The following is a 27,877-nucleotide window of genomic DNA, read 5'->3' as shown; positions in this document are numbered from 1 at the left end:
CTGCACACCCCTCTGCCACCGTCACCTGCCGCACACCCCTCTGCCACCGTCGCCTGCTGCACACCCCTCTGCCACCGTCGCTCGCTGCACAACCCCCAGCCACCGTCGCTTGCAGCACCCCCTCTGCCACCGTTGCTAGCTGCACACCCCCCCCGGCCACCGTCGCTCGCCTGCGCCTGTTGCCCTTGCTGCTCCAAGTGGACCAGTTGCAGCGAAGCCGACGCAAAAGCCGACGCCATTTGTTCTGCTGTGCGCTGCCCAGTCGCAGCGACCACGCCGTCCGATCCCTGGTGCGCCGACCAGCACAGCACCGCCCTCTCTCTGCACCATCTGGACCCGCGCGCCTCCACCTGCTTGTGCGCCTCCACCTGCTTGCGCATCTCCCTGTTACGCCGATAGGAGAGTGACTTGGCTTTGGTGCATTCCAAAGACACACCAGGGCCTGTGTTCCATTGGCTGGTATATATATATATATTTGTCTTTTTCCTGCAGCAGCTGTGATCTGCATTGCGTGCGGGCAGTGAAAAGGTGTGCTCTGTTTGTGTAGCTCTGTGAAAAAAAAAAAAAAAAAAAAAAAAAAAGGAAAAAAAATAATGCTGCATTCCCGGGTGAACTCTGTTAGTTCCTCCAGCTTTGTCGTCAAGTCAGGTATCTCTAACTCTGCTTTGAGTACTTCTGCTTGTACTGGTAATGGTGCATGGATAATTGATACAGGTGCTACGGATCATATGACTTCTGATCGTTATGTTTTTAGTCATCTTTCATCTGTCTGTCCTAAACCATTTATTGTTAATGCCAATGGTGTGTCCTCTCCTGTTCTAGGGGGCGGCACGGTATCCTTCTCGTCTGGTTTGTCTTTACATAATGTGTTGTTTGTTCCTTCCTTAAATTGTAACCTTATTTCTGTTAGTCAACTAACCAAAACTCATAATTGTGTGGCCACATTCTTTCCTACCCATTGTGTTTTCCAGGATATTCATACCAAGGAGAAAATTGGCAGTGGTAGAAAGAGTGATGGTTTGTACTATCTGGATAGTGGGGTTTCCACTTCAGATGGTCGTGGCATTGTGAGTCTAGTTAGTAATGGTTCCTCTGACAATCAGAAGAAGATTTGGTTGTGGCATCGCCGACTTGGTCATCCGTCCTTTAGTTATCTTCGGCGTTTATTTCCCTCTTTATTTCGTGGATTGAACATTTCAAATTTTAATTGTGAAGTTTGTGTGTTGGCCAAAAGTCATCGTTCAGTGTTTCCTTCTAATGCTACACGTATGGATGTTCCTTTTGCTTTGGTCCACTCGGATGTTTGGGGTCCGGCCCCGTGTGGTACACATAAAGGAATGAAATGGTTTGTGACATTTATTGATGATTGTACTAGGATGACTTGGGTTTATCTTCTGAAACATAAAAGTGATGTGTGTGCTGTTTTTCGCCTTTTTCATCATATGGTCCTCACCCAGTTTGCCTGTCCTATTAAAGTTTTGCGCTCTGATAATGGCGGTGAGTTCGTTAATACAGAGTTGACTCAGTATTTTGCTTCTGCGGGGATCCTTCATCAGACTTCTTGCGCTCATTCTCCACAACAGAATGGGGTTGCTGAACGCAAAAATCGACATTTATTAGAAGTCACTCGGTCCCTTCTTCTGGGGGGTCACGTGCCATCTCTGTTCTGGGGTGATGCCTTGAGTTCTGCCGTTTATCTGATTAATCGAACCCCATCTAGTGTCCTTGACTTTCGGCGACCTTTGGATGTTCTCTCGGATTTTGTCTCTCTACCAGGTGTCCTTCATTTGGAACCCCGAGTTTTTGGGTGTGTTGTTTTTGTGCATTTACATTCTCATCAGCGATCCAAGCTCGCATCTCGGGCCTTAGAGTGTGTATTTGTTGGTTATGGTCCATCCCAGAAGGGGTATCGGTGCTATCATCCCTCTACTCAGCGCTTCTATGTGTCTATGGATGTCACTTTTCATGAACATCAACTTTTTTATTCTCCACGTCCACTGGATTCTACCCTTCAGGGGGAGGTTTCTAGTGAAGTGCAGAATAGTGAAGTGCAGAATCGAGATGATATGTTGTTCTTTGATCAGTTTGGTTCTGGGAGTAGTAGTGAGGAAGGGTCAGAACAGACTACTGATCACCCGGTGACTGAGTCTGCGGATGAGACTGAGACTGTGGAAATTACTGCGGATGATACTGAGGATGCGGAAATTAATGAAGATGATACTGAGGATATGGTAGGACAAGAATCCACGAATTCTGAGCTTGAGGAATCACCACTCCATGATAGTACCGCCATCTCTCATACTCCATTGAATCAATCTTCTTCGTCCATTGAGGTAACCGACAATACTCTTGATTCACATTCTGGTTCAGATCTTATTTCTAATGCTTCTAAATTTACACTTCCTCCTCGGTCTAACCGAGGACAACCACCAGCTAAATATGAGCCAGATCCAAATGCCAAAGTTAGGTACTCAATTAATAATCATGTGTCATCTGTTAGGCTTTCAAAGTCATATGAATCGTATGTTCTGCAATTATCTTCTGTTTCTATTCCTAGTAGATTGCAGGATGCTCTTACAGATTCTAGATGGACCAAAGCTATGGCTGAAGAAATGGCGGCATTACAGAAGAATTCAACCTGGGAGTTGGTTTCTCTACCTAAGGGGAAGAAGACAGTTGGGTGCAGATGGGTGTTTGCAGTCAAACACAAAGCTGATGGATCAGTTGAAAGGTATAAGGCAAGGTTGGTAGCAAAGGGTTATACACAGTCCTATGGCATAGACTACTTGGAGACGTTTGCTCCAGTGGCCAAGTTAAACACAGTACGGGTTCTGTTATCTTTGGCTGCTAACAAAGATTGGCCACTCCTTCAGTTTGATGTAAAGAATGCCTTTCTCCATGGTGATTTGACTGAAGAAGTATACATGGATCCTCCTCCGGGTATACCAGAGTTTGAGAATACGAGATTAGTATGCAGACTAAGGAAGTCTTTGTATGGTCTTAAACAATCTCCGAGAGCCTGGTTTGGAAGATTCACCCGTGCAATGAAAAACTATGGTTATCGGCAGAGTAATTTTGATCATACTTTGTTCCTAAAGAAAAGGGGGAAGAAGATTACTGCTCTTATCATTTATGTTGATGATATGGTTCTGACCGGAGATGATTATGAGGAAATCTCTAATTTGCAGAGGTACTTGTCTAGAGAGTTTGAAATGAAACAGCTGGGGGACTTGAAGTTCTTTCTTGGGATAGAAGTTGCTCGGTCTAAACATGGCATATTCTTATCTCAAAGGAAATATGTTTTAGACTTGTTGTCTGAAACTGGTATGCTTGGGTGTAAGCCAGCTGTCACTCCTATGGAACAAAACCATAGACTTTTCGAGTGTTTGGGAGCTTTGCCTGCAGATAAGGGGCGATATCAGAGACTTGTCGGAAGATTGATATATTTGTCTCACACTAGACCTGACATTGCTTATGCGGTTAGTGTAGTAAGCCAGTTTATGCATGCCCCATGTAAACCCCATATGGATGCTGTGGAGCGAATTTTGCGGTATTTAAAATCTGCACCTGGTAAAGGATTGTTGTTTGCTAATCATGGTCATGTGAATGTTGAAGGTTTTTCTGATGCAGACTGGGGTGGTTCAGCAGATGATAGAAGGTCTACCTCAGGCTACTTTACCTTTGTAGGAGGAAATTTGGTGACCTGGAGGAGTAAGAAGCAATCGGTTGTATCTAGATCAAGTGCAGAGGCTGAATACAGAGGTATGGCACTTGGAGTAGTCGAACTTTTATGGTTGAGACATTTATTGACTGATTTAGGGTGTCCACCTACCAAACCTATGGACTTGTTTTGTGATAACAAATCTGCTATTGATATAGCACATAATCATGTTCAGCATGATAGAACAAAACACATTGAGATTGATCGACACTTCATCAAAGAGAAACTTGAAGCGAAGATTATTAACTTTCCATTTGTGAAGTCCGAAGATCAGCTTGCAGATGTGTTGACCAAGGCTGTAACAAATAGGGTGTTTTTGGACTCACTAGACAAGTTGGGCATGTGCGATATATATGCACCAACTTGAGGGGAAGTGTTGGTGTGAGTCAACATATGTGATTATTGTGTAATTATTAGAATTAATTAGGTGATTTATTAATTCCTGTAATTTAGTTATAGGCCCATGTATATAAACCACACTTTGTGGTCTTATTCAATTAAGCAGAAATAATATTTGAAACCCTAAACCTAAATCTTTTTCTGTTCAGAAAGAAGGGAGGAGGAAAGAAGAGGAATTAACAGGAAAGACTAGATTTAATATAGAAGGGGATAATTTAATGCATCCATTTTAAAGACTAGAATTAACAGGGAAGAATGCTCGTATATATAACAAACAGAAAGTTTACCATGAAAGAAAATATGGTAAATCCTTAAAGAAGTAAAGAACCCTTTTTTAACCAAAACAGCCATGAAGGAGCAGCTAATATCCTGTTCATGGAGCTATCTTGGGGATATCATAGACATTGCATTTGCATATGAGCATGTTGATGTTGTTGCAACACTTGTATCTCGTATTGCCAAGGCACCAAACTTTTGCCTGTTATGACCCTTAATGGGTGGCTGATCTTCATCTGTTTCCAAAAAATCAACAACTGTCATTTGGGTGTCAGGAGGCTCCTCCACAGTCAAAGAGCCTTCAAGCATTTCAACCACATGAGATATGCTAGGCCTAAGCCTAGCCCTGTCTTGTATGCACCATAGAGCTACATGAACCAGTCTTTTTACCTCCCTTTCATCAATGCCTCCACTCGCTACTAGTCTTTGATCAACAATTTCCATAAGCTTCCCTTCTCTCATTTTCTCATTCACAATTTTGGGAAAATATTGCCATTTCCTATGAGACTGGTCATGATTCCCCTTTTCAATGAAGCTAACATTTCTTCGGCCTCCGATCATCTCCAAAAGCACCATTCCATAACTATAGATATCAGATTTCTCTGAAATTCCATGCTCCAAGAGCCATTCAGGGGCTAAGTAACCTCTAGTTCCCCTAATTGTTGTCATAATTCTACTCTCATCTTTTCCCATTAGCTTTGACAGACCAAAGTCTGCCACAATTGCTCTGTAATTCTCATCCAGAAGTATATTTTCTGGCTTAACATCAAGGTGTAAAATCCTTGACCTGCAATCATGGTGGAGGTAACAAAGTGCCTTAGCAACATCAATAGCAACCCTGTACCTTAAATCCCATGACAAGCACCCCCCACTCCGGTTTGGCCTCTCCTTCCTAGAAAAAATCCAAGAATCCAATGATCCATTTGCGATGAAATCATAAACCAAAAAACGTGGTCCTGCAGGAACACAACAATATCCAAGAAGCCTCACAAGATTGACATGTTGCAGACTTGCAATTGCTGCAACTTCTGATCTGAATTCCTTCTCGCCACGCTCTTCTACATCAAGCTTTTTCACTGCCACAGGAGTGCCATCACTAAGAATCCCTTTGTAAACAGAAGCAGAAGCCCCTTGGCCAAGCAATGCCTGAAAACCATCTGTTGCATCCTCTAGCTCTTTGTACCCAAACTTTGTGGGAACCCCAGCAACTTTTCTAAGGAAACTGTACTCTATCCTCAGCTCTCGGCCTTCTGATGCGAATTTTGATTCCAACAGTTTTCGCCTGCCATTGTAATGATGTCTGATGATAAGCCATGCAAAAACGGCAAGGATCACACCAATTCCTGCCCCAAAAATGAGAAAGAAAGTCTTGGAGAGTTTGAGACAGACGCGAGCAACAATTATGACGATGATGAGGGAGAACACAGATGAAGCAGCTACTATGTTGGCTTTTCTGTCCTCCATATCAAAGCTTCATTCTTGTTTTCAGATAAAGAGAAAGGGAAGGAACTTTCTCTCTTTTAACAACCATTTTCTTTCTGAGAAGAAGTCTTTCAATTTATTCTTTATTTTGCTTGAATGAGTAGCAACCTAGTAGGGTCTAACATTCAATCAGTCATTGCATTATTTAAATTACTGGTTAGAAACGTTTCCATCTCTAGTTTAGCTCATGGATCATATGGACCAGAAGAAACCACCAAGAAGTTCACCTAATTACTTGTCTGACTTTTATGGTTTCTTTAATGCAATATTGGAACCTCTTGCCCCTTCCTTAATTATCAGACCCATCTTTATATTTGAGGCTTCTATATGGTCAATTATTTGGAAATATTTTGTAAAAAAAAAATCCATTTCTGAAATCAAATACCCCTTCACATTTAAGTTTCCCATCAGATATTTAGATGTTAAACAAAGTCCATATGACTTGATGAAACATTGCCCTTAATTTTTTTTTTGTTTAGTTAGTTTTTGCTGCTGCATTAAGAACATACCAATTACCACATGAATAAGAATGTACTGTGGTTAACTTAATATCTGACCTAGTCACTGACCATAGACAAATGTGAGTTGTAAAGTATTGACTGATTCAATCCTATTAACTAATTGTGGTGCTTTGGCCTTAGTAGTACTCAAAACCCAGTTCCTTCATATATTTACTTTCACACTTGACTGAATTATATTATAATCCAACGCTTGAGGATTGAAGATTAGTTTCCAAGTAGCAAGACTGCAAGACCCAGTCCTGCATATGAATAATTTAATGTTCACTAATGGAGATGAAGAAACCCAACAGTTAAATAGTATGCGAGGGAGAGCAGGCCATACACCTAAACCGGAATTAATGCGCGATTCATCACTTAAAAGATTAATATTAACTTAATTTTGTGGCAAATGGGGTTGTCTGTTAGACTGTTACTAAACAACACTCTGCGGATTCATGTGATGTTGCGTAGGCTTGGATAAAAATAATAAATTCTTGGGTCCTGTTTGCTTTTTTTTGGTGGAGGGTCCCGTTTGTGGTTGCAAACAAAAATACAAAATAAACAGTTTGGATCGTTAGAATTCTATATAAAATGTGCCCCATTAAAAACTTATGTCAAAATTCATGTAAAAAATAATATGTTATGGATCCACACCCTTACTCAAATATTCAGTCCAAACATGTTTTTCCATTAATGACTCAATTTCATTTGTTAAATGAGGAGAAGAAAGAAGAGTCACGAGGGAAATAAGAGAGTTGAGTTGGGAGAGTACATTTTAAGTGTTAGTAATTATGTGGGAGTGAGGGAATGGATTTATAGAACTCTCCCGTTAGTCCAAAAAATTATAGAAAAAACATATATAAAAAAGTGATCGAATGACTCAACGTGTCTTGTTTATATTCTTGATTGAAATCTTTTAATACTAACTCAACTTATTTCAATACTATATATTAGTTGGTGTAAGTTTGTAATCAACGCAAATTCACTATAATGAGTTGGGTTGATTGAGAATCTGGTAGAAGAAATTGTTACATTACTCATATGAATTCGAAATTCGAAATTCGAAATTTTATATTTTATATTTATTTATATATTATTATTTCCTGATAAGGAAAGTATTCTAATTTTAGTAGTTTATATTATTAAGGAAGTTGAATAGAGAGCAGGAGGGAGACTCATGGTTACATCATCTACGTTGCCCTAAAAACCCAAAGCCCCCTCTCTTTGTCTCTCCTTTTTCTTCTCCTTCCTCCGAGAGCATTGACTGACTACTCTACGACACCACATACATAACTCTACATGGGGAGCTACAGAAACGGTGTCGTTGGGGGACAAAGCGGCGGCACCAGCAACAATGGCGACGGTGGTGTCGCGGCGGTGGACAAAGGCGTCGACTTCGCCAACTACTTCTGCACCTACGCCTTCCTTTACCACCAGAAGGAGATGCTCTCCGATCGAGTCCGCATGGACGCTTACTTCAACGCCGTTTTCCAGAACAAGCACCACTTCCAGGGCAAGGTACACACCTCGTTCCTTTCTCCTCTGTTTGATTACTCCAACAACTCTAACAACTAAAAGGTGTAAACTTTAGCTAAACCTTTATTCGAAATTTGGATTAATTTGGTTACGTTGTGGACAAGCTACAACTCGTTTATCCTCTGTTTGGTTACTCGTATAACTCTTAGAACTAAAAGGAGTAAACTTTAGCTAAAAAGACTAAAGCCTTTTGATTAGCTTTGTTCTATGGACTTGCTTCTTAGGAATATGACAGTTTTGTTATGATATCGAAATTTGGGATTAATTTGGTTAAATTGTGGAGAAGGCTGTGTTGGATGTGGGAACGGGGAGTGGCATTCTTGCAATTTGGTCGGCGCAAGCCGGGGCGAGGAAGGTTTATGCGGTTGAAGCGACTGCCATGGCGGAACATGCACGCGCTCTTGTGAAGGCGAATAACGTTGAGGACGTGGTTGAAGTGATTGAGGGTTCTATGGAGGATGTTGTTCTGCCAGAGAAAGGTTTGGCATTTTTAAAATTTTCCAACTTTAAGTTTAAAGTTTTGGTTTTTATTGGTGTCATGTTTATGTGATTCTGTATTTGTGCACAGTGGATGTGATAATTTCGGAGTGGATGGGGTATTTCCTACTGCGTGAATCGATGTTTGATTCGGTGATATGTGCGCGTGACCGGTGGTTGAAGCCAACAGGAGTCATGTAAGTGTTCTGTGGCATTTACATGTTGACATTTTTGGTGATCTATGTAGGAGCAGCTAAATGATAGTGTTGTGATAACACACTTCTATAATTGTTTCCTTGTGTCTAAACTTTGGTGAATTTCTGTATAATGAAAAGATCCCTTTTTGTATGAAATAGAACACTTGCATCTGTTTTATAAGCCATTGGAATGCAGCCAATGAGATGCCCATATGACAATATTATATGGTTACTACAATGACAATATTATATGGTTAATTGTAATAAAGCTTTCATCTTTTCCTCGTGGCTTAAATTGTCTTTTGGACTTATGTTTTCACCAATTCCTTATCACTGTGTTTAGTTGTCCTTTTATTTGATTCTTGAAGTTTGCTTTGTACTATGATGGGAATAATCAGTGCACTGTGTGTGGGAGAGAGGGACTTTTATCTTGAGCCTGTTGCAACTGCTTTTAGTATGCTGATTAGGAAACCTTCAAATAGTTTTCAGATACTTAAATTGTAATTTGGAATAAATTTTTGGTTTTGCAGGTATCCTAGTCATGCAGTTATGTGGCTGGCACCTATTAGGTCAGGGTTGGGAGACCAAAAGGGTAATGATTATGAATCATCTATGGAAGATTGGTATCGTTTCACAGATGAGACAAAAGCTTATTATGGTGTTGATATGAGTGTTCTAACAAAACCTTTCTCTGAAGAGCAGAGGAAATACTATCTTCAGGTGATTTCTATAATTATACCTAGTATTGATTTTTACCAGAGTCTCTGGATAGACTTGAATCTTATGTTTTACATTGTTGTGCGATGGTTTTCAATTTGTCCATTACTTGCACATGAAATTAATGCGTGCTTCTTCTGGTGTCCAACATCTTAAACTATATGCTATAAATTTTCTGTAGACATCTTTGTGGAACAACCTTCATCCACATCAAGTTATAGGGACAACTGCTGTAGTAAAGGAGATAGATTGTTTAACTTGCTCTGTCAGTGAGATCCTCGAAATTAGGTCAAACTTATCATCGACAGTAACTCTTCAGAACACAAGGCTCTGTGGGTTTGGGGGATGGTTTGATGTTCATTTTCGAGTAAGTTGATCTTCACATCCCTTTATTTTCTGGAAGGACTCTTGAACATCTGCACACTTACACTTACTGTAGCGTAACATGAACCTTGTCCTGTTCTGGTGTACCAGGGAAGGAAGGAGGATCCAGCTCAGAAAGAAATTGAGTTGACTACTGCTCCTAGCGTAAATGATAGCACACACTGGGGCCAACAGGTTTGTTCTGCCAAAAATCTTTTGCCTAAAATTTTTCATAATTGTCAAGGAATCAATATGCAATTGGGGAATCTTTTGGGAAGATGTACATTTTTCAATAAAATAAAATCTCAACTCAGCAAAGCTTTACTCCATCTATCTCTAGTTAGCTGTGTATCACTGTTATTGCCGTTTCGCTTAAAATAGGTCCTAACATTTGTAAATTGATAGCTCACTGAATAAATAGAATACAGCACCTCATTACTTGTTGATATAAGTGCACTGCTCTAAGATGTCTATTTCCTTCATTTTATACATACCACACATTCTGGAACCAAATGATGAGCAAAGGCATGACAAACTATCTGGAGCATGTGCATGGTTTTTACCAAAATTTGGATTTTATGGAATTTTATTTTGACGTAAAGTTTTTGTTTCTTTTTTGGATCAATTCTTGCTCGCATCTTTGATGACATCATCTAATTTTATTTCATTCTTATCTCCTTGTTTATCGAACAGGTTTTCCTCTTGAACCCTCCAATTCGTGTCACTGAAGGGGATAAACTAAATGCTTCTTTCTCAATGAACCGCTCTAAGGAAAATCATCGATTGATGGAGGTTGAGTTAGGCTGTGAGATTACACAGTATTCTGGAACGTTACTTCCACCATTCAGAAATAGATATTTCATAGAGTGACTAGAGACAAGGTTCACGTCCACCAGCATATTTCTGTGATACTGGATTACCAGATGTGATCAGTCCTACAAATCATGTGTGCAAGTTTTGTGGAAGTTTTGCAGGCTTTGCAGCTAATTTTGCTATACTCGTATGTTCATTTTGTTTTAACTTTGTGGTACGTTGGAGACAAGTTATGTCAATTTCATCAGAATTGCGTCTTTATGGTGACCTTTTCCCCTCCTTATTTTGCAGCGTCATATTGGAGTTGGAGCATTTGAACTTCTTTTTCTTCCCTTTTTTGGTTTCTGTTCAAATGTTCATACACTGCAGAATATAATTGTACACATTTTGGCAATTGTCACTCTGATATAATGTTAACGCAAAATATTATACCGGGTTGAGAAATGATGTGATTGTTCTTACCTGATTGTCAGTTTTAGTCAACTGTTGGTCACAATTTACACCCTATAATTGTATTTGCTACAATACAGCTTCAATAATGCAACCGCTTTTCAAGGTTTTCTGTTTCACGGTTAGGTCTAGAATCGGATAAGATCCTTCTCAACTTGAACATCTTATCAGTATAGCACCTTTGACTCTAATGCTGGCAGATGAGCATGCTGTTATGAGAACTCAAACTGAATAATCAATTATGCTGTTCTCGTACAAATTTCTGTTTCTTTTTATTCTTGCACCGTCTAGAAATTATATCTTGCTGTAGCTTGTTACACATGACAGCCTATTGCAATGTCTATTCAGAATTTCAGACTATTCTTAGACTTAAATAAAGTAAGGTATTTGACTTTTTTCATCACATGCACATGCCGACGTGCATGCCTTTAATTACCTTGGAAGCTGCTTTTAAGTTAAGCAGACATCCTTGTATGACCATTCACAACAAACCATAGACAAGATCAAGCCTCAATTGCATTTTTGGCTCTACAAGCAAAGCTGTTATCCTTGATTTCCAGCCTTCCTAACCATGTTCGCAACCTCATTAAATATAGTACTATTTTACCCTTCCTCCTACTATAAGATCTGCTAGAACTTGACCTTTTCTTTTGTATTCCCCACCCTGCAGCATATCTGTTCTTCTCCATCTTATTCGAATTCCCTGTTGTCTTCTCATCTGGTAACCCTGAAGAATGCATAGATCATCAAGCACTAACCGAGCCTCGGAAGAGTTCTTGGTGAACTTTTCGCCAGCGTCCCTGTCCCTGGCTTCTCAACCACTGAAAACTGCAGCATCTTCCAATGACTTGCCTGTGTATAGTCCAAATTCTGATGCTACCAAGAAGGAAGTTGCTCTGCATCATAACTCAGGAGAGAATGTCATTCACATAATTCCCCTCATTTTGATTCTTTGTGGTTTAATACTTTGGATTTTCTCTCATCCAGCTAAAATTAATGATGCCTTGTAACCCAAAAATATGTCTTCTCTTTTGCTTTCTTTTCCTCATCACTGCTAAGGCAGGTAATATTGAAGTGTAATCACTACTATCACATTTATACTATGAAAGGATGATGAAATTGAGACATTTTATTTGAAACTGCTTGCTTTGATTTCTAGTGTATGGTTTTGTTGTGGTTTCGTCATCTTACAAGGTTTCTCAGTTTCTAGTGTATGGCTTACCATCTCCCTCCCCCAAAAAAAAGTCAAGGGTTTGAGGGGTTCACTTTTGTGCAAGGTTTCGTAAGTGGAGATTAGAGTGGCATTTGGTGGGCCGACATGTTTGGGTCCAAGCCCAACATGTGCCTAAGCCTAGCATGGCTTGACATATAGGCTAAATTCAATCCTAGGAAAATGATCATGCCCCAATCCATATTACAGGTCTTATTTATTACATATACGTAAAGGATAAATAATAAATGTTGTTTCAACTTTCAACAGCTTTCAATGTGGTTCATGCCTCATTCTGTGTGCTGTCTTTTGCTTCCAAGCAACACATGAATATCATTCACAGAAGAGTGGCGAAAAGGGACATTTCAACTTTTATTAAAAGGAATAAGGGATAGGATATAAGAGGAAACGTATGTCCAAGACTATACACGTTTTCTACATTTATTTAAACTTAGCTTTATGCAAATACATCATCTAACAAAACCTTTTCTAATTAATTGAACTTCCCCAAACAACCTTGAAAATAATGATTAATAGGCAAGAAAAGATAGAATTGAAGTTCTTACTTCTTGCTTGCTAACTTTGGCTGATATGAACATCTTATACCACAATTATATACTAATCTAGTTCCAAAATTTGTAATGCAAAATATGTGAAGCTCACAACGTAACAATAAATTCGTTAGAGTCTATTATATTTTTGTTAAAGTCCAACATGACATATCCAATAAATATTTTCTCTTCAATCAATTGTTCATTCAATCTCATCATTCATTAAATTGTATTGGGGGAGGAATTAATATATGGAAATATGATTGCATTTGTTTGCATATTACGTGTGCGTACTATTTAAAAGCTACAAACGTGTAGTAAGTACAACAAGTCTTGTTATGCATAGCTCACCTAAAAGTGAGGGATGTGGGTCGTTGTTTCACACAGGCTAGCTATCCCATACATGTTGCCAATTATAGTTTGGCATGGGGAAGAAGATCCTTTATTTACTTTGAATGTTATGCTGTTTATGCATATAATTAGGCAAATGTCGCACTTCATTAGCACATTCAATTGGGTAATAAACGCGTTACCAGAAATTTAGGCACCCTCATATATCTCAACCATTTCACATACATTTCATAATCATCTCATTAAAGCAAGTAAGATGGCAGAGATCGCAGCTAGAAGTTTTTTGATGTTTCGTTTCTGTATGAAGCTTAATTATAATAAAATGTGCGTGTTGACATTTTCACAAGTGTTTAGTCAAATTAAATCTCTAATCATTTACATCTTGTTAGCCACCACTTACAATTCAAAGTAAGGCAACTTGACCTATATATGACTTTATATGGGTCTTCCTGAACTGGTCCCCAATCCCCAAGAAAAGAAAAACTCACGTGTCCAAAGAAGCTTTTCTGCATTTTATCAAGAATTTAATAATTTCTGAAATCATGTTAGATTTTTGTTCGTAAGGTCATTAGCATAATACATCATGAAATCATATGATGAGTATGATAAAGAAAAATAAAAAAATTTATGATAAAATAGTTATAAAAAAATAAAAAATAAAAATCTATGCGGTTTGTCCCAAAAGAGAAGCTCTTTACGCATTATTTCAAAATACTTAATTTTTTTTCTCAATTGATCAAATATTTATGAAGCGAATGATCAAAATAGATTCACGATTTGCTTAAATTAACTTGTAGATAATTATTCGTAATGAATGACTCACTTTCTCATATTTATTTTGCTTATAAGATAAATCATCTTAATAAACCTACACGCGAGCTAGTGAATAAACCTTTAATCAACCTGTGAGTTGCATGCAGTAGGCAACGAGATGGTGAGAGGCATCACTATATATAATATGAACATGTTGACTCATTATTTATATAGACTTTTGTCATGATATATATATATATATATATGTTTTTTCAACAAATGCAATATCATATTTAGAATGATTCTTGGAGCGTAAGAGTATCCTCTCAATCTCATCACCCACTATATAAAAAGAAAAAAGAAAAAAAAAAGAAATTAGAGAATTCTGTATGCACCTTCCCAACTGAATCCCAAAGCATGACCTTTTAATGGAAAATATTCATTTTGAATAAAGTATGTTATGCTATATATATATTGAATATCCAATCGAATATTAGAAAATCCCTTGAGATGGATAATCATTCATTCACCCATAAATCATAATCATATCTCCTCAACTTGGCATATTGCAAGATAATGCAATTGTACAACACAAGACAACGTGACATTGGTGACAATCCAATAATAATTTGGTCTATAGTACGAACAACATACAATATACAAACAGAGGTCTACTAATAAAAAAAATTTATAGAAAAAAAAGAAAAGGGTATGCGTAGTGTACACCCATGGTTTACTATATAAGATGTAAAAATAGTTAATAGTTGAGATAATTGCACACAAATTTTTTTAAGCGCCAAGTGCACCCACGAATTAACTGAGGTATGTCATACTAGTCTATTATATCAAAACACTCTAAACGGATATATAGTTTTGTCCGCGTGAAGAGATAAATAGGTCAATTCATATCCTAATGTGACCTTAATTGACCTATTTACCTTTTTACGTAACAAAACTCAACGTTCATTTGAAAATTTTTGAGGAATAGACAAATATGACACTCAGTCAACTAATTCGTGAATGTACCTGACACTTAAACAAATTCGTATGCACTGAGACTTATGAAATAATAAATGGCCAAACCCGTAATAACCTCTTAATAGTTAATACCCACCTCAACAAGCTATTCTTGGGTAGATGGCAACTTGGCATAGAAACCATGCCATATTCGTTGCTTATTAAGCTAATTATTTGTACCCTTTTAAATACCCACAAAAAATTTTTAATCCTAAAAAAATAAAAACAAATAAAACTTACACAAACACAAACACAACAACAACAACAACAACAATCACAGAGTTCAAACTTTTTCTGATAACCTATCTCTCTCTCTCTCAATTGAAAAAAAGGTCAGTGAAACTCTCTCTTTACGTTTCTTAAATCGCTTTCTGCATCTACAATCTTTGATAAAATTCTGTGCTTTGTAATCTTTCTATCTTAATTCAGTTTAATTCTTCTTCTTGATGAAGATTGTGAATTCGCTGAGAAGTTATGATTTTGCTTCTTGGGTCAATTTTTTTTCCCTTACCCAACTGCTTGGTTGCGAAGAAAACGGTGGAAACAAGAAGAAAAAAATTGGGTCTTTATTTTGCTTGTTTGGTAGATGGTGTTATGAAATTGGGTCGATGAAACTAAACCAAATAGTTGTCTCAAGCTCAGTTGAGTGCTAGTTTGAGTTTTTGTCTTAATCAAAGAAAAAATTTGGAATTGAAAGTTTGATTTCTTTCTATGTTCTGGCATTTTCTCAGCAGCCAAGCAGAGCATAAGTTTTGGCAGTTTGATTTGAATTTCTGATCTTTTTCAAATTCTTCTTTGCAATTTTAAATCTTCAAGTTTTTCAATTTTATGCACTCTCTGGTTGTTTTGAAGATGTGGGGAAAAATTGAAATTTTAAATGCGTTATTTTGATTTAGAGTACCAGAGAAGACATATGCTTGATATCTTATTTGTTTTCTGATCTTTTGCAATATAGACGTTTCTTTCTATCGTTATACACGTACTTACGTACTTCCAATCATGTGATCACCATTGATTCTCTGTACTCTTCTTTACGAGATGTTAAGATTATTATCATCTCACCGGCAAAAAAAAAAAAGAAGATAATTATCATCTCATTCCAAAAATGAGACTCTTCTGTATTTTAGATTCTTTGCCTTGTATCTTACGTTAGTTCTATTTTTTGAAAACAGGTTTTGTAATAGGGAACTTTGGCTGGCATATAACACATCATGAGATTCAAAAGAGGGAGCAACGTGGAAGTCTTGAGCAAAAAGGAGGCGCCTTCGGGTTCTTGGTGCTGTGCCAAGATAATCAGCGGTAATGGTCACAACTACACTGTTAGATATGATGGATTTGAGGGTGCCACTGATGAGACCATTGTGGAGAGGGTACCCAGAAATGCCATTAGGCCTTGCCCTCCTCCACTGGACGTTTCAGAGAATTGGGTTCCCGGTGATGTCATTGAGGTTTTTGACAATTTCTCTTGGAAAATGGCAACAATTTCTAAGGTTTTGGGAAAGAAGTACTTTTTGGTCAGGTTAGTTGGATCCTCTCGGGAATATAAGGTTGGGAAATTTGAAATCCGAGTCAGACAGTTTTGGCAAGATGGCAAATGGGTAGTGATTGGAAAGGTAATAAATTTTCTTTTTCACTTTCTTTATTTTACATTTTGCAGTTTTCAAATGTGTCCAAAAGTTTTCAAATGCTTATCGAGGATCTTGTCTTCAGTATATTTCTTTGTACTTCTATTTTTTTTAATCCAAATCTATATATTCATGATAGTTATAAAAGAGAAAGTATGTATTAATATTAATCAACACTTGTACGATTTAAGAATCGCAAAGAGTGTTGTAAACTATGAAAGTGTATAGATGTTTCATTGTGAATGTTTGAAGTTGGAAATTTGCTTTGGCTGTTTGAACTGTACTGATCATCTTGTGATTTATTGGTTATAAGATCATCTTGTGACTTTCAACTGGTATTCACAAGATTTCGTTTATGTTGTTTTCGTGTGCTAATTTTTTGTTATACTTTGTGGGCACGTAGGGTTCGAGCAACTATGAGAATGGAAAACATGGTGCAATTTCAACTCTAAAGTACAACCAAAGTTCATGCCTTGAAGCTCAGAAGACAAAAACACACATAATTGTACATGGAAAAGGTGAGAGTGTTCCTGCTAAGAACAAAGTTAATTTCCAGAAATCTCATGTTGCGTCCTCTGAGAACCGGAAGAGAGGATCTCCCTACATCTGTTCTCAAGATGAATCATATGGCGGAGCCACTGAGAAGTTTAGAGCAGTTGAGAAAGAGGGCAGGTGTCACCGAGTAATTGCTGCTAATTTATCTACATTAGCTGAACAGGTAGATGTTGGTTTACCAAGACATATGCTGGGTGGAAACAAAATATACGCTCCTCAAAACAACAGAACTGTATTTTCTGAGGTTGAAGAAAGGAAAAAACCAAGTGGTGATGTTGGGTGTTTGTCCAATGATGTCGATAGTATTACATGCTCTGTTGGTAGTTGTAGCGTCGCTAGCAATGATTTTTATAAGTCACTTTGTCATGTTTCTGCTGGTTCTACTGAAGATTTTGATGATCAGCTTTCTGATGCTGAGTCTTTTTGTCAGTTGGGATATGAGGAAGGAAACTCTCTCCCTCCCAATAAGGAAGAATTGGCAGCTGAGATCCATAGGTTAGAGTTGCATGCCTACCGTTGCACGATAGAGGCATTGTATGCATCAGGACCTTTAAGTTGGGAACAAGAAGAAATGGTGACAAATCTTCGCCTTTCACTCCATATATCAAATGATGAACATTTGATGGAGCTTAGAAACTTAGTTTCTTCAGATACCAGCATTCATATTAGATGACAGGAAAAATGGAATTATGCCTTCTGATTCATATTTTTTCTCTAGCTGTAGAATCTGATGAGCATTTTTTTAATGACATCGCTCCACTGTAAGAAACAAGATGAGATGTTTTGATATCCTTTTATATTCAGTTACAAAATATAGTGGTTCAGTTCAAACTCAATGTAGTACAAACTTTTCCCAAGTATGCATTTTATCACACTCATCATTATGCATCAGTTATTTTCTTCTTTTTGTTTTTCTCTGGGCTTGAACTGATAACCATGCTGGCATATCATGATTAAGAAGGTTCACTATAAATTTACTGTAGGAAGTTGCTCTATATATGTAAGCATTTGAGATATTATGGATGTATTTTGCAAGTAAAGGCCTGTGACAATCAACTTATGATAAATATGATTTACATATGTTTTTTGTATCTCTTCTCCTTTTGTTGATTTGTGGGGCTGCTGCTTTCTCTTAGATTTCCTGAGTTGCGAGAAATATGTTCCATAATTTTTTACATGAGTGCATAACTTGATACTGTCCCTATCATTTGGAAGTCTAAGCAATTCCATTTGTGGACAATAATGATGCTTCCCCTGCATTTTCCAGGGCCAAAGTAGGAGGATTGTCACTTTGATTTCAAGTCTCCAAAGATAATGTTGGGGCTTGCCAGCTTTCTCTCGGTCTAGACGTGTGGGCAATCATTATATGACAGCTTCTGATGCTGCTGTTTTCATTAATGCATTTGATCTCTGCATTCTTCCATTTCGGCCACCTGTAAGCCTTAGATACCTGTTTTGCTGAAGGATGTAAGACAAGAATCTTGTGGCTGACACAGGATGACCTGAGATGTGGATGCTTGAAAGGTTTTGCTTCAAACCTTGTCTCAGCACCTCCATGCATAACTTATTTGACTCGCTGATGTCTGTCTTATTCTCCATCTGCTACAAATTTATCATGTGACAGTTGAATTTCATAATGTTTTTCATTTATATGGTTTACTGCTCTATTTTTTCTTTCATTTTGTTTTGTTTTTTTTCTTGTCCTTTGTTGTTTAGTTTGGGAAGTTTAAAACTTACTGAAGCCTGGTCAAGGGTCTTTCAAATTCGAAAAGGAAAGTTTAGGATATTGTAATAGTCAATAAGCATGGGAAATTTTTTGATGCTTCAAGTTTCAATTAAACATGTAGTAAACCATGTTAGAAGAAGTGAAATAGCAACAAACTTTGGCAGGAGGCAAAAGACTTGAGTTGTTTATTTGGAAGCCAAATGCATGTTATAAAGAACTTAATGATAGTTAGGTTTCTTTCAAGTAAGGAGTTAGAATCAGAACTTCAATCATGATTGTGAGAAAAAAAAAGTTTTGAAAACAAGCCAATATACTTGGCCACCTTTCCTTGCTAATTTGCCTACTTGTGATACAACATACTCATAGGTGCCCCTGAAATTTATAACTTGACAAATTTTACCTTGTAACTTTGGAAGAAGATGCGATAATATGTACTACATCTTTGGGGCAATATTAAAACATTTATGTGCATGTGTATCTGCACATATGCATGTATCATGTATGTTGCTTGGTTGAGCACATTGTGGGCTCAAGTTGGTGGTGCTTCCTAGCTTCCTAAACATTAGCCAGGTATAGGGAAAGGAAAATTTGTTAACGTGTTCTTTTTTTGTTGACCATAGCTGCACATTTTTTTCTATTTCAGTAATTGTTTGAATACTTTCTTTGCTTCTTTAGCAAAGTGGTGCTTGTTCATTTGAGGTGCCACAATGTCCTGTTTTGTAGACCACTGGACTGCCTTACTGCTCTTCAATTCTTTGGAATTATTGTAGTATGTATATGATTCATTAGAAGTGATCTTACTGGTTTTGTTGCATCACTCATTCGAGCCCTCACTTTCTCACTGTTGCTTTAAGCTTTGCTGATTGGATCATTTATCCATTTCAACCAATGAGAATAGTATTGGACAATATGTTCCAGGAAAAAGCGAATGGGTAACTTCAAATTAAGCAATATTCAAAAACTTTTTTCTTGCTCCTGATTGATTCTGATTGACAGCCATTTCTTTTAGTGCATTGTTAGAACTGAGGTTGGCAGGAAAGGATTAAATTGAACACTGAAGGAAGTATGTTTCTCCGTTTGTAGTAACATAAAATCATCAAGGTAATAAATTTCGTGATACTATATTATTACTTGATTTGGATGTTCTCTTTGGTTAGACTGACCTTACATGGTCTGTCCATTCCTCTATCTCAAGCAGTATATTTCTCACTTGTGTTTGTGAGGCTTCAAATTCTGATTTAAGCAGGGCTTGAATTAGAGTTTTTATGGTTCCTGCTGCAGATGCTTTCTATGGGAAATATATATCAGCCTGGTGTGGATCCAGCGTGGAAACTATTCATAAAGTTTTGAATGGTGTCCACCAAAACCACCCATCAGAAACTTAGGCTTTTGGTAAGATTTGAGGATGGCAATGCTGGAGTCACTCCTACTCAATAGTATGTCCAGTGTGATGCAACTCTTCCAGGATCTTGGGCACGTGCTCAGGGACGGCACATGGAAGGGACTAAGAGGGGCGATGGCCCCTGCAAAATTTTGAAAAAAATAAAAAAAAAAATCAATAAAAGTTGTAGAATACCAATGTGTTGAGCATGTTTGTCACTTGTAAATACATTTTTTCTTTTCTATTCTATTCTTCTCGTGAATATTGCATTTAAATCAAAGTTCTGTCCTAGCTTATTAAGGCCTGATAATGAAACTGTTTTGGTCAACACCAATGCTTTATGGGCCCAAGTTTAAGTATACCTGTTGATTACACGATTCTTGGGCTTCATATATGCAAGATTGGGTTGCAACCCTCCTTCCAAATCATATTAAATCAATAAAAAACAAAACATATTTTCAGAAGCATTCAAAACTTCCTATGCTATGCTAGGTACTACTACTATCTTATTTACATAACGTGGTTGACCATAGTGATGACAGAGCGCCACTCTAAGGGAGATGCACATGGAAATCTTGAAGTTTATATACGTGCCTGATTGAAATTACACATGCTAGATTAGATTCTAACTTTGTTTTAATTTTTCTCTTCCTTGGTTTCTCACATTAGAATCTTGAAGCAAAAGGGCAATCACATAGGTGGCATTGTCACTAGAATGACCAACAGAGTTCCAAGGTGTCATTCTTGCACAGGCCTTTTTTTTTGGATTAACAAATGAGTGGTGCATTATGTGGCCTCCACCAAATCCTCTGCTATTGTCTCACTCGCACCTCTTCATGATTGTTATTCCCATGTGATTGTGCTCCTCTCACACAGAGAGAGAGAGTCGAAGAGAGAGAGAGAGATGTCTGGGACTTGTTTTGGGTCAGCCTCCTAAAACTCAATTGTTCTTAATTCAGTCTGACCCACTTTGTTGAATTCTGTGAATATCTATAAGGAATAGGGTACCTCCTTATGCAGAGCTATTGGCAGCTTCTTTCAACAGTTTGGGTTTTAAAGCAGAACAGCTTTTAAAATCTTGCTGCAACTACAATCCATTTTTGGCCCTCATCTTAACTATAAAATCCCAATATCAACAAAGAACGTGGTTGAGAATGCTTGATTGTACCATCTTATCACAGCATCACCCTCTTTAGACAAGAATGTTAGTTGTCATTTTTTATTATCTAACACGAAATTCAGTTCCCTCACCTAAGATATACAACATTTATTAAACGCCCACTTGGGTTAAGAATTTTGTGTCTGCAATGAGTTTGTGTTGGAAGGGATGTAACTGATGTTGAAAAATTGGAATAGAAGCTCAAATCAATCAAACCAGTATTGGTTGTCAGCCAATTTTGGGATCTGCTTGTATGAATGAAATGATCCTCAACTCATCATCTCAGCAAGAGGACATACATTAATACATCATTTTCTATTAAAAATAGTTGTCTTACATGATCTGGCATATCAAGTCTTGTGAGAATTAAATCCCAGTGATCAAATGGTAGGTAAAGATAGATGGGGTATGTGGAACACTGAGATATGGATGATCATATAGTATATTGAGGAAGAGGAGTGCATGGTAATGGCTAATGGGGGCAAGAGAAAATGGCCAATCATGCAAAAACAGAATTACAGAAAGCCCTTGGCCTTTGGTGTATGACAGACCGACAGTGTCGCATTAATCAAGGGCAGACATTAGCCAGCTCAATTGCTTTGGCATGGGTGCAAAATTGGGAGACATTTGGGGGTGATTTTTATTAATATACTGGTTTTTTGATTAGGGAATGGGGATGACTCTGCCACAACCATAGATCTTAAGCATGTTCTAGGGATCTATAAAATAAAACCCTTATTTTTTAATTTGGTGGATGGGGGACAAGATTCCCATTTCAGTTCCTCAGACAATACTATCTAGGACTAGGAGTAAATCAATTTTCTTGTTCTAACATATATTGGTGCTCTTAGGGTTCCAACGGCTACTTGCACTAAAGAAAATGGTTCCAAATATATAACCTCAACTTTACTCCAAGTTTTTCTGCAATGTTGTCTTGTATTAAACATAATTTACAATGTACGTAGCTTGACCTTTTGAGATGGATCTATTCCATTGGGGTGTTGATTTTGTCGTCTAGCAAGGTGGGGGAGACACTGCCCTAGATGTTAATGTGGAAGCATGCTCAAGAGTCGAGACGAAGCACAAGTGAACACAAGCCTCAGCTAATATTAAAACAAAAATAAAATAAAATAAAAATAAATAGTAATAAGATTGAGACGTGGATTAAACAATTGGGGAAAAGGTTAAAGATGATACATGGGTACGTGAAACATTATATTCTTGTTTTATGTGATTGGGGTATCGTAAAGGCAATTCTGGCTCTTCTCATGCCTTCTATTCAGATAGAAAGAAAAAGCACACTTCACCAAGCTAAGGAATGCACATAATAATGGTTCTGGTCCTTGTAGCACAATTTTCAAGATAACCATCATGATAAGGAAGAATAATCAGGTTGTAATCACCATTAATGCACCACAAATGGTCCATGGTGTGCCCCAAATAGAAAGTGTGTATGTGAAAGAGAGAGGAACAGAGAGAGACAGAGGGAGGGATATAGAGGCCATTTCATTGCCTAAAGAGGTGGGTTTGAAGAATTGAAAATTATGAGTGAGTGATAAGGGTAATTAGGGATGAGTGATGAGATCACATGGTCCTTGGCATGCTGCTGATTCCTTTAACAAAAGCTAAAATACACACCAAAATAGAAGAGGGGAGGGAGGGGGGAGATTTTGTATTTTGTAGCTCCAAACCACATGCTTTTCTGGGGACCATCAAACCCCAAAAATTAGAGCTACCTTCCAAGAGAGCTAGCATGAGAAGATCCCAAAAAGTAATACAAAAAGAAGGGTTGTTTCTCTCAAATCTTACTCCTTACTAAACTACAACTCAAAAGCCCTAAACCCCATAAAGGAGAATGTATCAAAACAACAACAAAAATGATAATAAAAGTGCATTTGCATGCTGGACTGCAGTCACCTTTGCTTTTAAACAACATTTCATGCCTTGGGTACTGCATATGTCCTTGCTTTTATTCTTGTTTCTAGTAACACACCAAAAATTAAGAACACTATTTGTTTAAGTAAACAAATAACAATCAAGGGTAGTCTGTCTCTAGGAGATTTGAGTGCCCCATGTAATTTTGATAAAACTATAAAGGGGCACCTCATTTTTCTTGTGTATTTAAAATAGCCAAAAAAATTCTTGCATTGTGAGCATAGTTTTATTATTCTAATGCCTTGTATAAGTTTCAACATGGGTTGTCAATAAATTTCTAGTTGGAGGCTTGGTGCTTCTCCTTTTATTTTTATATATAAAAGCAAAGGTGCACATATTGTTGCCCAAAATGGTATTATAAATCATATATATATATATATATATTATACAGCTGCTATAGAGTGTAGAGTCACCCATGAAATAAGCAAATTTTAATGCACCCATATAACTTTGCATTGGTAAGATACATCATACAAATTATTTGGGTTGAACAAGGCAACAACTTGTTTTCTAATCAAGTACTGAACTCCCTTCTTCTAAAGTGGGCATTGAGTTTAATGCATAACTAGGGAGACCATGGCCACCATGAATTCCACAATGTATTGCCAATTGAATTTGAATAGGCCAAAGCAGAAAATGTTGGTCCCCTTTTTCAGAAGCTATATATAATCTGTGCGGGAGTCAAATCAGAGTGCCAATTTTAGCAATACAAGCAACCCAGATCATCAACTTTGGAATTTGTCCTGTTTCTGTGGTGATCATACAATTGCCATCAATCAAATAATTCTTCATCACCTAAAAATAAAATTTCTCAATGCATAGAGAGAGAGAGAGAGAGAGAGAGAGAGAGAGAGAGAGAAGCAACATCAACATGGCCTTATTTAGTGAAAACCAACCAATTAAGGTTCATTGATGCATAATGATATTACAAAACTTTGTAGAAACAGAGCACAATATACATTACATACAAACGAGAGAGACAGAGGAAGCTTGCTACCTAGTTGTTAGCAATTTAGTAATTCCTAGATTCAGAAAGAAAAAGCAAAACAAAACAAAAGCTTACATGCCATGGTTAACAACTTTTTTTTTTTTTGGAAAAAAACCATGGTCATGAGGTCAGTAACGCTAGGTGAAAGGAATGCAACATATTTCTCCTAAGATATATATCTCTTAGCTCCTATAGTTATATGGAAACCCAGCATAAACAAAAAAAAAAAGGGAAATTGGCCAAATGGGTATTTCGGTCAATTTGCTTAGCATCATACGCACACTCACACACGAATGATCCATATGCATAGGGATAGAAAACGATCAGGACCCTTGATCATGATCTTGATGAGCTTGATCAGCTTGGGGCAGACGTTGAAAAATGATGGGTGCACCATATTGAGGGTAAAGTAACATCTGAACCGTTGGTGCATGTTGATAGGTGGGGGCAATCCTGAAAGAGAAGCGTTGAAGTATGATGGCTAGGGTCAGTTTTGCTTGTAACAGCGCTAGATTTTGCCCAATGCATGTGCGGACCCCAAGCCCAAATGGGATGAACCCGACCGGGTGCTTGGCGGCTCGGGCCACGCCCTCTGTGAACCGGCCCGGGTTAAACTCATTTGCATCATTTCCCCATATGCTCATATCATGATGGACGGCCAGGATTGGAATCAAAAGTTCGGTCCCACATGGGACCTTGTATCCCCCAAGCTCCACGTCCATTCTTGTCCGTCGGATTGTCGCGATTGTTGGCGGGTACAACCGTAGGGATTCATTCAGGATCATATTCAGCTGCACACCATATCATTCCCCATAAAGAATAAAAGTTAGAATTACGCATTGACTAAATTGCCCTTAGTGCCTAACCTCTCTGCATTTCGAAAATGACGAAACTGCCACCGGATGTTTTTCAATCAAAAACATGTAACATAAAGCAAAAGGTGACAGTTTGGTTTTTCTTAGGAAACAAACACGGGCTAGGAGACAAGACAAGAGTTTTTGTCCTAATACAATACATGATATATCTAAAGCTTATATAGCATAGCCTTACCGTCTTCAGCTTTACAACATCGTCCTTAGTGGGTATGTCACGTGATCCGCACACTCTCAGGACCTCCGCACGTGCCTGCAGCTGCCAATGTGGGTGCATTGCTAGGAGAACCGTTGTCCACGTCAGCAAATTGGATGTGGTCTGTTTGCCCGCAAAGAAAAAGCTCTTGCACTCCTCAACAATGTCATGGACAGTGATATTTGATGAAGGGGAAGAAGAATCTGAGGCCTGAATCATAAGCCCCAATAAATCCTTAGGACATTTTTCATGCACATTGTGCTTGTTCTCCCTCCGCCGATTGATCAGCTTCATCAGCGATTTTCTAATTTCCTTGTCCAATTTCCAAGAATTTATGTTTCTTTTTGTGGGTAGAAATCTGAAACCAAAATTAACCATAGACATAAATTATCATGTCAAAAAAATGTTACTTTTTTTTTTTTTCAAATATAAAATTTTAAGATAAATGCTGAATATGCACATGCAAAGAGTATTTAATTACCTATAACCGGGGATAAAGACCTTTTGAAACGCGTCAGCAACAAAGACCATTTGTTGGGCTTGTAGCCTGAAAATGGCTTTACCATCTTCGTAACTGCTTCCAAATGCTGTTCTAGTAATAATATCTTCTGTTAGGGTTTGGAACCACTCGGAGACTTCAATCTCCACCTCACCAGACTTGGACATGGCTGACCATTTGTCCATCATGCATATTATGCTTGCTTCCATCCCCGGAATCAGTAACTGAAAGCATTAATTACTATAATTATTAATTAATGAACTTGCAATTAATATTAATTAAGAAATGATCAGAGTTAATTAATTACTTTGAGATTCTCCATATGGAATGTGGGGGTGATGATTTTTCTATGGTGAGCCCATTTTTCTCCTTTGAGGCTAAGGAGGCCATCACCTTCGAGTTGTTTAACAAGTGGGTGCGCCTCATTTTTCTCATAGAATTCAGACCTTGAAGTAAATATTTCACGGATGAGATCAGGGTCTGAAACAGTGAGTCGAACTGTAGGTCCAAACCACACAAGAAATGGTGCACCTGCAGTAATTAATAAATGAATGTTTTAAATAAAATAAATAAATAATAATCGTAAGGATGGATAGTGTAGGGCCTGCGAGAGAGAGAGAGGCAAAACAAAAGAAAGTAGGAAGAAGACAACTGAAAACTAGCTATTAACAATACCAACCACATATACATTGCATTTGCATTGCAAGTTCATTTTGGAAACTAAAGCTCCGTAAAAACAAAAGAAAGAGATCGAACACCTAAAACTGAAAAAGTAGATGAATGAAAGCTTTACTCCCACAAAAGTTGAGCATCAATGACATTATTATTTTTCTTTTCTCATTTTTCACTTGGAGGGCTCACAGATTAATATGAGTACAGAAAATGAATAGATAAAATAAGAAGAGAAGTGGGGGAAAAACAGCTGTAGAAAAGAACAAAATCTGAACTTGAACATCAAGCATCCGAAGCTCAGGAAAAAAAAAAGCCTTAAGAAGAAGTACCCCAAAAACCAAAAAGAGCCTTTCAAAAAGCCACAAATTCTGATCACCATCATCATCAAAAACCAAGGTAAAGGAAACTTCAATATGCAGCAGATTCTGATCAGCTAGCAGCCTAGCACCCCCATAAGTACTTCAAAGATTTGAAAGACCAAATAAAAAAAAATAGAGATATTGGATGGTTCAAAAAACCACCTTATACAGTATAGGTAACCTTGTTCATCAACTTGCTTAGAACATTGAGAAATCAAATGAATATAAGTGAATGCAACATTCAAAAAACTTGTTTGGGCAAGCAATTGAAAACCCAGTTGTTGAAACTTGAAAACAAGAGAGAGAGAGAGAGAGAGAGAGAGAGAGAGAGAGAGAGAGAGAGAGAGGGTACCATAGATTTTCTTCCAGTGATGGTAAAAGGGAAGGACTCTTGGGAGAATATGGTGAGAGAAAGTTGGCATGGGTTGAGAAGAGGCCTTGAGCATCATGCCCACAAGTTCTTTGACATTCCCAATGAAGAAACGGTAAGGGGGTCCTCTGATCCCTTGCTTGCCAAAATGCTCCTCAATTTTTCTGGGTCTCCACCACAGCACCACCGCCATCCGTAACGACAAAACCACCACCATCAAGCTTATGCACACCACCTTCACCCACCACAACAGCTCCTGCTCCATCATCTTAAATTCTTAATTCGTTTGATCGATGGATCCAGCGAGCAGCACCAGCTCTTATTGGAATTCAACTAGCTAAGCTAAGCTGGCTAAGATATTTGCTTGTCTTGTGTAGACTACTAGAGCGGTATTTTTTTTTCTTGCCTTTGCTTGTGTTGTTACTTGTTAGTGTGTGTGTGTGTGTCTTTGGGTTTTTAATACTACTAGAGAGAGAGAGAGAGAGAGAGAGAGAGAGAGAGAGAGAGAGAGAGAGAGAGAGAGAGAGAGAGAGAGAGAGAGAGAGATATGGTTTTAATTTAGGAGGGAGAGGAGGTAAGCAAGTCCAACGGCGTAGGGGCCGCCATTGGAATTCTAAGGGGTCAACGACTGGGAGAGAGGGGGATTTCTTAATCTTTCAATTCCTTTGAGGACAATGTTGCCCTTGTCTTTTCTCATTTGTATTATATTATCCCCCACTTGATTTTC

The 27,877-nt window shown here is 38.0% G+C and overlaps 4 protein-coding genes across 7 annotated transcripts; 2 read left to right on the top strand and 2 right to left on the bottom strand.

Annotated features, from left to right (window-relative positions):
* Positions 1-4,352: 4,352 nt before the first annotated feature.
* On the bottom strand, positions 4,353-5,923 carry LOC147285558 (putative receptor-like protein kinase At5g20050). Its single transcript, XM_086245129.1, has one exon. It carries the CDS (start codon positions 5,858-5,860, stop codon positions 4,502-4,504), a length of 1,359 nt encoding a protein of 452 aa, XP_086101255.1. The 5' UTR covers positions 5,861-5,923; the 3' UTR covers positions 4,353-4,501.
* A 1,623-nt stretch (positions 5,924-7,546) lies between these two features.
* PRMT10 (protein arginine methyltransferase 10) lies at positions 7,547-10,966 on the top strand. 2 transcript variants are annotated; one of them, XR_015122355.1, is made up of 8 exons: positions 7,547-7,896; positions 8,201-8,393; positions 8,483-8,588; positions 9,119-9,308; positions 9,487-9,672; positions 9,780-9,863; positions 10,362-10,668; positions 10,773-10,966. XR_015122355.1 is itself a non-coding variant. In XM_086244599.1 (7 exons), exons 1-7 carry the CDS (start codon positions 7,678-7,680, stop codon positions 10,536-10,538), a joined length of 1,155 nt encoding a protein of 384 aa, XP_086100725.1. In that variant the 5' UTR covers positions 7,547-7,677; the 3' UTR covers positions 10,539-10,764. The 2 variants fall into 2 exon arrangements, 1 of the variants encoding a protein (XP_086100725.1); XM_086244599.1 differs by lacking the exon at positions 10,773-10,966 and having other exon boundaries at positions 10,362-10,764.
* Positions 10,967-15,014: 4,048 nt separating this feature from the next.
* LOC147285556 (uncharacterized) lies at positions 15,015-20,374 on the top strand. Of its 3 annotated transcripts, none has more exons than XR_015122317.1 (5): positions 15,015-15,145; positions 15,986-16,426; positions 16,842-17,567; positions 18,261-19,820; positions 20,001-20,374. XR_015122317.1 is itself a non-coding variant. In XM_086243960.1 (3 exons), the coding sequence occupies exons 2-3, from the start codon at positions 16,025-16,027 to the stop codon at positions 17,664-17,666; spliced, it is 1,227 nt and encodes a 408-aa protein (XP_086100086.1). In that variant the 5' UTR covers positions 15,015-15,145; positions 15,986-16,024; the 3' UTR covers positions 17,667-18,252. The 3 variants fall into 3 exon arrangements, 1 of the variants encoding a protein (XP_086100086.1); XR_015122316.1 differs by having other exon boundaries at positions 16,842-17,850; XM_086243960.1 differs by lacking the exons at positions 18,261-19,820; positions 20,001-20,374 and having other exon boundaries at positions 16,842-18,252.
* Positions 20,375-24,148: 3,774 nt separating this feature from the next.
* BAS1 (Cytochrome P450 superfamily protein) lies at positions 24,149-27,568 on the bottom strand. Its single transcript, XM_086244807.1, has 5 exons — positions 27,133-27,568; positions 26,057-26,280; positions 25,732-25,973; positions 25,233-25,608; positions 24,149-24,973 (listed from the first exon to the last, which is right to left on the bottom strand). Exons 1-5 carry the CDS (start codon positions 27,416-27,418, stop codon positions 24,506-24,508), a joined length of 1,596 nt encoding a protein of 531 aa, XP_086100933.1. The 5' UTR covers positions 27,419-27,568; the 3' UTR covers positions 24,149-24,505.
* Between the last annotated feature and the right edge of the window lie 309 nt (positions 27,569-27,877).

This window comes from Dryas octopetala, chromosome 5 (genome assembly GCF_963921425.1).
Source record: "Dryas octopetala chromosome 5, drDryOcto1.1, whole genome shotgun sequence".
Lineage (NCBI taxonomy): Eukaryota > Viridiplantae > Streptophyta > Magnoliopsida > Rosales > Rosaceae > Dryas > Dryas octopetala.
The sequence above is the reverse complement of the archived record's forward strand: the minus strand, read 5'-3'. Positions and strand labels throughout refer to the sequence as shown.

Excerpts from the sequence above, each read along its gene's own strand:
- LOC147285558 (XM_086245129.1), bottom strand. The coding sequence starts at position 5,860 with ATGGAGGACAGAAAAGCCAACATAGTAGCTGCTTCATCTGTGTTCTCC.
- PRMT10 (XM_086244599.1), top strand. The coding sequence starts at position 7,678 with ATGGGGAGCTACAGAAACGGTGTCGTTGGGGGACAAAGCGGCGGCACC. Across the intron at positions 7,897-8,200 it reads AGCACCACTTCCAGGGCAAG|GCTGTGTTGGATGTGGGAAC; the intron begins GTACACACCTCG and ends ATTGTGGAGAAG. Across the intron at positions 8,394-8,482 it reads TGTTGTTCTGCCAGAGAAAG|TGGATGTGATAATTTCGGAG; the intron begins GTTTGGCATTTT and ends ATTTGTGCACAG.
- LOC147285556 (XM_086243960.1), top strand. The coding sequence starts at position 16,025 with ATGAGATTCAAAAGAGGGAGCAACGTGGAAGTCTTGAGCAAAAAGGAG. Across the intron at positions 16,427-16,841 it reads AATGGGTAGTGATTGGAAAG|GGTTCGAGCAACTATGAGAA; the intron begins GTAATAAATTTT and ends GTGGGCACGTAG.
- BAS1 (XM_086244807.1), bottom strand. The coding sequence starts at position 27,418 with ATGATGGAGCAGGAGCTGTTGTGGTGGGTGAAGGTGGTGTGCATAAGC. Across the intron at positions 26,281-27,132 it reads TCACTGGAAGAAAATCTATG|GTGCACCATTTCTTGTGTGG; the intron begins GTACCCTCTCTC and ends TAATTACTGCAG. Across the intron at positions 25,974-26,056 it reads TCCATATGGAGAATCTCAAA|TTACTGATTCCGGGGATGGA; the intron begins GTAATTAATTAA and ends TAATGCTTTCAG.